The sequence below is a fragment of the Nuphar pumila genome, chromosome 13 (genome assembly GCF_984573655.1).
Source record: "Nuphar pumila chromosome 13, dmNupPumi1.hap1.1, whole genome shotgun sequence".
Lineage (NCBI taxonomy): Eukaryota > Viridiplantae > Streptophyta > Magnoliopsida > Nymphaeales > Nymphaeaceae > Nuphar > Nuphar pumila.
The window spans coordinates 99,140,820-99,150,875 of record NC_143261.1 but is presented as its reverse complement, the minus strand read 5'-3'; the positions used below and the strand labels follow the sequence as shown (position 1 = coordinate 99,150,875).

At 39.2% G+C, this 10,056-nt stretch overlaps 1 protein-coding gene across 1 annotated transcript; it reads left to right on the top strand.

The window, feature by feature from the left end:
* The first annotated feature begins 5,951 nt into the window (after positions 1-5,951).
* Positions 5,952-9,525, top strand: LOC149819415 (putative glycerol-3-phosphate transporter 1). The gene is made up of 3 exons (XM_089984633.1): positions 5,952-6,023; positions 7,014-8,097; positions 8,295-9,525. The coding sequence occupies exons 2-3, from the start codon at positions 7,113-7,115 to the stop codon at positions 8,840-8,842; spliced, it is 1,533 nt and encodes a 510-aa protein (XP_089840759.1). The 5' UTR covers positions 5,952-6,023; positions 7,014-7,112; the 3' UTR covers positions 8,843-9,525.
* Positions 9,526-10,056: the final 531 nt, after the last annotated feature.

The following is a 10,056-nucleotide window of genomic DNA, read 5'->3' as shown; positions in this document are numbered from 1 at the left end:
TCACCGAGGACATGGCATTAGATAAAAATTATTGGAGGAGAAGGATTCATGTGGAAGACCCAAAATGATTTTCTTTGTTGGTTAATATCGCCGACCCCAATTATTTTGGGATGAAGGCGTGGTTCATATTTTATATTATTTATTACAAGATCTGAGTCTAGAATAATGGCACAATGATCTCATTAAATCGTTTACTTATTGGTTTCTTATCCTTTTCTTCCCTAGTCACAAGAGAACTGAAAAAGCAAAAGAGAAGGTGGTAGTTGTGCTGCATGGATCACCAATTTCCTCCAACCACCAAGAGTTCAAAGCAATAAGCCAAGGCAAGGGCTGGTAGAACGACCAATTATTTCTGTTATGAGTTATGGCGTGTCGATGATAACAACTGGTTGCTTGTAATAGAGAACACAATGAGCATTATATATCTTTTTGCTTTTGCACAGGCATGTAGACTTAGATTATGGTGACATAAATAAAATAGAAATGCATAAAGATTCTCAATTGGGGGAATGACCACTTCTGCAACTTGCTTGCCACTGATTGTAACTGTTAGAAATAGATAACTTAACCCAATAATGTGCATGGAGAATAATATATTAGTTTTTTGGATAAGAAAACTGCTCACTAATACCAACAGGGGCTCCGCTTGTCTGGTAAGAGCAGCTAGTGCAGGTCACCTTGTGTTGCGATGTTGCAGGTGGTTTGAAAGCCAATGGTATATAACTGGTAGGGGTCTGCCTAACCCCAGCTTGCCTTTAAAAAAGAAAAGAAAAGAAAAGTGCCCACTAATGGGTATTCCGAGAGAACAGATTTGGGATTGGGTATCCGTCTCAATCAGATTTGGTAAAGCAAGTAACCATCGATTAATGATCAGATTTCCCAACTCTAGATCCAAACCGAGTCCAACCTATTGATTTTCCAAACTATCAACATGCACTTCTTATATTTTTAGATAGGGATGGCATTTGTTCAAATTTTGCTCTTGAAATTTGCCTTGTGCCGGCACAAGGATCACCGCAAACTCACGAAAGCAAGCAATAAAGGTCAAGCGATAAGATACGTCATTATTTATTCCTTGCTCAGGTGAAGCCGGGCGACTCTGATGACGCAAGAAGTGCACCATGAGTTTACGCTATCGGAAAAGCGACCTTAACTATGACAGGTTTAGTCAGCGCGATTAGGTCTCTGATTTCATGGGTGGTTTCACCCTCCTTCATGAAGAAACAGAGATAACGTGACAATAGAGAACCTCTTCCACTTGCAATGGACCATGATGGTGGTGATAAGCATGAGGATGTTGGACAAACCGACCACGGCCCAGAAAGCTAAAAACGAATATGGTGACACCCACGACAATACTTGTGTGCGGTCGTTTTGATCACTTTAATGCAAATTGGGTGTGCACAACAATGGACACACTTGTGACCTTATCAATATCAGATGGTTACTCCCTACCAAACAATATTATTTGGGTCAAGTCCTCCCTTCCATTCTCAAACATCTTAATTTACATCTCTCAATACTGTCATATCACCCCCTTCGTGTTATACTCTCTCTCTCTCTCTCTCTCTCTCTATATATATATATATATATATATATAGAGAGAGAGAGAGAGAGAGAGAGAGAGAGAGTAATGGGTCGGTGCTAAACCCATTTGGTGTTAAGTAGGTTTTATGGGTTTATTTATTTTATTTTTAAATTTTAACCTTACATATGTGATCTATGTACTTGATTTTATAGGGATCAACTCTTGAAGAGTTTTATTTCAATACATGGGTAGGTTTTTATAAAGTTTGAAAAATCAATGGTCCAAAATCTTTGTAAAATTTTGAGGCTCCAAACATCATTTTTTCATCCAAAACACATGATCCAGGTGTGGATTCTTAGTAAACCGACCATGCCCAACACATTTATAGGGACAGAACCCACCGGAGAAGCTGAAAAACCCATTTAGCATGCGGTTTAGCACCAAATGAGTTTAGCACATAACCATTACTATATATATCTATATATATATACATATATACATATATATATATATATATATATATAGAGAGAGAGAGAGAGAGAGAGAGAGAGTAATGGGTAGGTGCAAAAAGATACGTGATAAATGAGTTTTTTAAGGTCTTTGGACACATGGGTGAGTTTTTATAAGGTTCTAAAAATCAACGGTCTAAAATCTTTGTAAAATTTTGAGGCTCCAAATATCAAATTTTTCATCAAAAACACATGATCCAGGTGTGAATTCCTCTTAAATCGACCATGCCCAACACATTTATGGGGTCAGAACTGCGAAAAAAATACCTAAAGGGCAGAAAAACCCATTTAACAGGTATCAATTTTGGACCTACCCATTTCTCTCTCTCTCTCTCTCTCTCTCTCTCTCTCTCTATATATATATATATATATATATATATATATATATATATATATATATATATATATATATATATATACGTCGTCTATAGGGGTGAGCATCTGGCAGCATGGATCAGGCTCATTTGGAGCTTGACGTATTGGTTTTGAGCAGGACCCGAAACGGGGCAGTTAACGGATTGGGTTTTAGCCTGGTTCTTAATGGGCTTTTGTTTGAAAGGCAACCCATGACCCAGCCTGTTAGCACAATGGGTCGATGTCTAGTGGGTCAATCCGACCTGCTCAAACCCATTTGCAAGTTATTTTTAAAATTAAGTTAACAAATTAATTTCAAAAGTAATGAATTAATAAAAAAACACAAAAATTAACAATTTTATATTAGCTATTGGTTTTATATTTTGTATTGCTAAAGCAATTAATTAGGTAGCTCATCGGGTCGGCTCAGGGTTGGGTTTTGTCTTGGTAGTTAATGAATTAGGGCTTAAAACCCTGACCCAAGCCCAAACTCAACTCATGGTGAGACAAGCCGGCTTGACCCGCTGCCCACCCCTAGCCGTGTAACATGAGGAGCCAAACAAACAAAAGAGTGAGAGGTCCACCCATATCCACATCCCTAGGTCCACTCATTTCACTAGGCTGAGAAACTGTTGACCATGCTTCGGATCTCTGCATTCTGGACCCACTTGGATCCGGTTTATCTAGTACGGGGAATGACCAGGTTGGCACGTAGGGCTACGTGTAGGGCCGTTGGGTTGGGGGAGTATCTCTTGGAATATGCTTTTTTTGTTGGGGATCATTCCCTCCGACTTCGAATATCCTTCCTATGATGTCACACGTAAGTTGGCTAAAACAAACGCCCTCGATTAAATGGAAATTTTACATAAATGTTAATGGACAAACTTTCTACAACTGACCTAGACTAGTAGGCCTAACTTTGGGCCCTCAAAGTCGATCAACCTTGAACCTTGCCCTGGTCTATCTAAAGATACTCTAGAGTTCCATGAGACCTTAACTTTATGCTTTATCATAACGATTGCTTTTTTTTGAAAGGCAAGCTGGGTTAAAAAGACCCTACCAGTTCCACAACTATACTATTGGATTTTGAACATGCAACTAGGGATGACAGTGGATCGGGGTGGGGGCGGGTACAAGGTCTCAAACCCGATCCCGTCTCAAAATTCTGCTCTTCATCTCTGCACGGGTTTTGATTTTAACCTCCATCCCTATTTCATATCCTCCATCCTTGGTCAACACTGGACAAGGCAAGAAGGAGCCTCGTTTTTCCTTGGCTCACTACCATATCTAAAAAAGAGGTCAATTCGTCAAAAGGTCGACCGTGCTGACTAGAAGAAGGTTTACTAATGGAGATCTGAGACAGGGCGGGGCAGGAGAAAGCATAAGTTCATCCCCGCCTCCATTCTTGCATGGGTTTTGATTTTAACCTCCATCCCGGCCTCATGTCCTCCATCTCCGATCCAAATGGGGCAAATCAGAGCGGCGCCCCATTTCTCTCCGATCGACTGCCGAACAATTGTTGCATTAGAGAACATATCCTACTATCAAAATACTATATTTTTCAGTTTTATTAATATAAAAACTTAATTTAAAAAGTAATTTTTCAGTTTTATTAATATAAAAACTTAATTTAAAAGTAATGTGTGACCTTCAAACAAAGTGCACCCACTTGTGCAGATAAACAGGATAAGCTGAGAAATCAAATCATAGTTTATAATAAAAGATCCCACCCTCTTCGGTTCATCTGGAAAAGAACACTGCTTGTTTGAATATCCCCAACTTTGCTGTTAAAGGCTGGATTTGACATTACGTGTCATTCATTGGAATAAGGGACCTTAGATTGAGGGTTTAAAATCCCTTAATAAAATGAGATTGAGTCCTTAACCTCATATATTTCTTTCAGGGTAACGTACATATAACTTAGATCAAATTCACATTTAGCCACTTCACCTTTAAAATTTTTAAAATAGTTGCCTAGCCTTTTAAAACAAATTACATGACTTGCTTCCTTATCCACTTAACTTGGCTGACTTTTAAAAATAACAATTTTAACCTTTTTTTTCTTCTTTAAATGATTGAACGACACTTTTTTGTAACCTTCTACTTCTATAGCTATACTTAATGGTAAAATGACGATTTGAAAAATGCCTCACAATATGCAAAAATCCTTATCATGCTCAAAGCTCTGATCCTTTGATTTTTTTCATTTAGAATATTTTTACCTTTTGCAAATCGCTTGGCGTTCACTCAAATATGTTGTGAACCGCTTGGCATTTGCATAAATGTATTGCTAACCTCATGATGTTTGCACAAATTTGTTGTGAACGTCTTGATGTTTGCACAAATATATTATAAACCTTTTGATGTTTGCACAAGTTTATTGTAAACTTTCTAACGTTTTCATGCGAACCTCTTAATGTTTACAAAAATATTGGCGCAAACTTTCTTACGTTTCACACAAATATATTGTAAACCTCATGACATTTGCATAAATATATTATGAACTTCTTAACTTTTACATGTAAACCTCCTCATGTTTATACAAATATTTGCGTGGACCTCCTCGTGTTTACACAAATGTATTGTGAACCTTTGAATATATTTGTATTGACCTTTTTTTCTTTGCACAAATATGTTGTGAACCTTTGAATATGGTTAAAATCACCAAAAAGATTTGCAACATATCTGTGTGGACCTCTTGATGTTTGCAACATATTTGTGCGAATATCAAAAAAATCTACGTAAATATATTCAAAGATTTAGGTAGTTCGTGCAAATATTTATGCGAACGTCAGAAGGTTTTTCATATATTTGTGCAAACTTCAAGAGGTTCATTGCATATTTATGTGAACCTCAGGAGATTTGTAACAAATTTATGCTAACTTCAAGAGGTTCACATTGTATGAATGTTAAAGAAGTTTGCAAAGGGTAAAATTACTCTAAAAAATAGAGTATCAAAATTTTGAGTACGGAGATGATTTTGACAAATTGTGAGGCATTTTTTGAAATCACACCATTTTACAATTTTACAAGCACGGGTGCTAATATTTTTCATAAATAATTTCATAGTGAAAAAGCAACTCAGGCAACTATTAAAGTAATTCCTTAAAAGGTTAAGAGTCTATTTCAAATATTTAAGATCTAAGCTAGCAAATTAGGTGTGTTGATCTACCCTCCATCTTCTTTTGGGCCCCACAGATGACAAGAGATGGAGGGCAGTCAGGTGCAGCAGCACACTTTTGAGTGTGCAATGTGATTGTACCTGATCCGCAAATAAATTTCTTTAAGCTTATAAGTGTAAATTACCTTTCTTCCGTATTTATTTTGAGTTTTCAATCAAACCCCTTATTTTGTGTTTGCCTAATCACAAAAAAACTGAAAGTCACAATAGTATCATACATGACATAGGACTGTAGGAGGGCCCACCAACTTGGGCCATCTGAAATATTGGTAGTTTCGTAAATATATGTTAAAGTGGGGCATGGGAAAAGGGTCGATGCCTTGCTTCGATCGTTGTAAGTCTTTGTGCCTTAAAACCCAGGCCCGTTCGTTTATTTCTTGCCGTGGTGGTAGAATGCAAGCAAGGAGAACAGGAGTTTGGGAAGAAGAAGCGTCGGAGCGCCAGTGGGTCTGTGGGTGCTTCTACCATCTTCTTTTCTGCGTCTCTGTTTTTGTTCCTTTATTCATTATAGTTGTGTTTCTTCTTCGTTTTTGGGGTTGATTCTTATTGCTCACAGCTCTCTGAAAATCAAATGAAACAGTAACGATTTTCTTATCCTTATTTGGTTTGTCTTTTCATTTGCTCTCGAGTTGTTGGCTTATTTGTGTTGATGAATTGGTTCGTGAGAACGGTAATTGGTACGATGACCGGTTGTTGGTGGTTGGTATGACTAACATTTGGAGAGGATCAAGATGAGAGGTCCTTTCTTGTAAAGTAAAACTCTGGGGAGTTTCTGGGGTTCTTTTGTTGAGAGATTATCGGGATGAATTAGCTGGCGTGTTTGTTGGTTGTTTAAGATTGATCTTCTTATGCTTTATCCAATACTGAGAATATGCTTCTTACCACTGGGCTTTTCTTTCAATGAAGTTTATTGTTGTTTTCTTTCTTTATCATGAGGAATAGAAGAAGAAGTTTTTTTGTTTTTCCAGGTACGTATATGGGTATCCAAATTGGTGGTGTTTTTGGGTGTCCTTCTTTTAGGACGTGTTTTATAATTTATTTGATCACAATGATGATCATCACTGTGTTGAGCAATATCTGTAATTTGGTTACTCTCACTTTTAGATGTTAAATCAGTTTCTAGTATATTGGAGATGCTGATGATGATTACTTAATTGTCTAGCCATGATAAGTGGTTGCCATTAACTTTTTAGGGGGTGTTTTCATTCAAAAAAGAGTTTCTCACGATATGTTAGGGGAGGAAGGAATTACAGCCCATTAGTTCCTTTTCTACGATGCCTCGTGTTTTGAAAGTAAGGCTATCGGTTCTTTAAGTTTCGAGTTCATAGAAACCAAAATTTTCACTACTCTGTTTTTGTATAATAAGCTGAGAAGGTATCCTGTTTTTGTAGTGTTTACTACTACGAGATTGTAATTTGATTGTTACGCTTTGTCATTTCAGATGCCAGAGTGATCTTCATAAGGGGTGGGTAGTACAGTGATTCTTTTGTGGTTGCTTAAATCCTGATCTTTTGGTTCCTAACGAACAAATCCGTAATTCATGGGTTCACTGGAGGAGCCAAGAGCGGAGAACAGAAAGCCCCCGGGCATACGGCTGGGCGAATTCCTTTGCAAATCCAGCGTCAACACTAGAACATGTCAGGCCATCGTCCTCATCGTGACGTTTCTTGCTTATGCAAGCTATCACGCCTCAAGAAAAACAACCAGCATTGTCAAAAGCGTCCTGGACCCTGAGTCCTCAGAAATAAGAATATCTCCATGGCCGGCGAGCCTTTATCTGAAATCAAACCATGGAGCACAGAGAACCAGCAGTGGCGGCTGGGCACCATTCAATGGGGAAGGCGGCACGGCAATGCTCGGAGAAATAGATGTTGCTTTTCTCTCTTTTTATGCTCTCGGCATGTATTTCTCTGGACAGTTGGGTGATCGTCTAGACCTGAGGCTGTTCCTTACGGTTGGAATGGTCGGAACTGGATTGTTTACCTCACTGTTTGGGGCAGCTTATTGGTTGAACATCCATAGCTATGCCTACTTCTTAGTTGTGCAGATGGTGGCAGGGCTGTTTCAGTCAACTGGATGGCCCTCTGTTGTCGCTGTTGTTGGTAACTGGTTCGGGAAGAGAAAGAGAGGGCTGATCATGGGAATTTGGAATGCACATACATCTGTAGGAAATATATCTGGTTCATTGGTTGCCTCTGCTGCCCTGAAATATGGGTGGGGATGGTCGTTTGTGTTGCCGGGGCTGCTCATTACCTTCATGGGGTTGATTGTGTTTCTTGTCTTGCCAGTTAGCCCTGACAGTGTGGGTGTGAATAGAGATGGAGATGGCTTGTCAGAAGCCTTCAAGAAGGAAGGGGTTGAGGAGCCCCTTTTGAAGCAGGTGAATGGTGAAAGGGAGAAGGCTGTGGGGTTTATGCAGGCATGGAGGATCCCAGGGGTGGCACCATTTGCTCTTTGCCTCTTCTTCTCCAAGTTGGTTGCTTATACTTTCCTTTATTGGCTTCCTTTCTACCTCAGCCGCACAGGTAAGATTTCTTGTTTCACCAATTGTTTAATTTCTCTGTGAGAAAGCCATTCTAATGTTTGATGTCTATCATCTTCATAAGCATTATCTATATCATGTAGATCACGAGAAGACAGCTTAGTTTACAGACCGGAATTTAGTGATATGGTTTATCTCTTAAGTAGTAGATTGCTAACAGTTAGTCTGATGATCTTGCAGCCATTGATGGGAAGTATTTGTCTGATCAGACTGCTGGAAACCTATCTACGATTTTCGATGTGGGAGGTGTAGTGGGAGGCATCCTTGCTGGTCACATATCTGACCGGCTGGATGCTAGAGCCATAACAGCTGCAAGCTTCATGTACTGTGCGATCCCAGCACTCTTCTTCTACAGAATATATGGCGATGTTTCTCTGTATGTGAACATCATCTTGATGTTCATTGCCGGGGTGTTTGTCAACGGGCCATATGCACTGATTACTACTGCAGTTTCCGCCGACTTGGGCACGCATAGCTCCTTAAATGGAAATGCACGGGCGCTTGCAACTGTAACAGCAATAATTGATGGAACTGGATCCATCGGTGCGGCTTTGGGGCCATTGTTGACAGGCTATATCTCTGCGAAGAGCTGGAATGACGTTTTCATAATGTTAATGGGATCGGCATTAGTTGCAGGGCTGCTGTTGACGAGGCTGGTGATGGCCGAAGTGGCTGCCAAGATTGAGAGGTCAAGGTCTGTGAGTAGCAGCATGAGGTTAGGAGTTTAATTTGGCTTTTCAACTTTGGACTTCTACTCGCGTCGCCGAGTGCGGGTTCACTGTGTTTGTTGAATATGAGAGCTGACAGGTGAAATAAAGCATGGGTTTCCCTTTGTATGTAGAAAGTTTGTCAAGAGGGAGGCTGCATAATGAAGCGGTGGTGATGGCCTTGATCAAGAACCAATGCTGCCGGCTCTGATTATTCTGTTCTATAATGCTAAATTGCAAGTAACTTTATATTAGTGCAAGTTTTCGCCCTGATAATTTAATTTTGGTCGAGTTCAAATCACAATTTTTACTTGGGCATTGTTGGAGTTGATAGTGCTCCTGCCGCAGTCGTGCTTTGGTGAATGGATGCAAAGAAGAGATTGAAGAGGAAGAAAGCAAAGGAAGAATGCTGATAATATGATTGATTTCGTGTGAAAATACTGAAGCTGTAGCTCTACTCTGGATGGGAAGGGATGGAGAACAGGGTTCACAAAGCCAACTTTATATGGTTGGGACGAGGCTGCACAACGATGACGGTGATGATCGAATACGTATAGAACTATATAATCATGATGTAAGTGGAGTAGCTTCATGGGTGTTTGCTTGGGAAATACAGTTGAATGGACCATGATTTATACTTTACAAGAATGAGGGGCCTTGAATGTTTTTAGTACTTTATCAGTGTGAATTCTTTTCTATTATTATGGAGACTGTCCAATTGGGGAAATATTGTAGTGGATGTGAATGAGGAAGTCATTTGTATAAACGAATAGCTTCTCACAAATGGTGCAAATCATGGTTAGTCCTGTCACATCCTGGTTCACATTATGACAAAATTTGCTTTCAGATCTCGCTGTCCACAATGTCCCAGTACCAATCAAAAAATTGAAAAAGAGCAACTCACTTTATTCTTAGAGATCACGACCAACAATGGAAAGGGAACAGAAATATTGAACAACTTTGTTGAGTAATTATGGTGAGAATCAGTGGTGGATGTCATAAATTTGCACACATTTGTTTGTTTTGTTTGAAACATTTTTCATGGCTAGCAAGGCATAATGGGTCTTTATTACCTTAAGAAAGACCAGAAATAATGGCATAGGCTCTATAATTAGAATTAGACAAAAGATTGGATTGTCACAGTTCCTTTTCTTTTTCCTTGTTTTTTGTTTTCCATTTTGGAGAGGAAAGAAAGAGAAACATTTTGTTAGTACAAGAGAGACACAAGTCTTTTT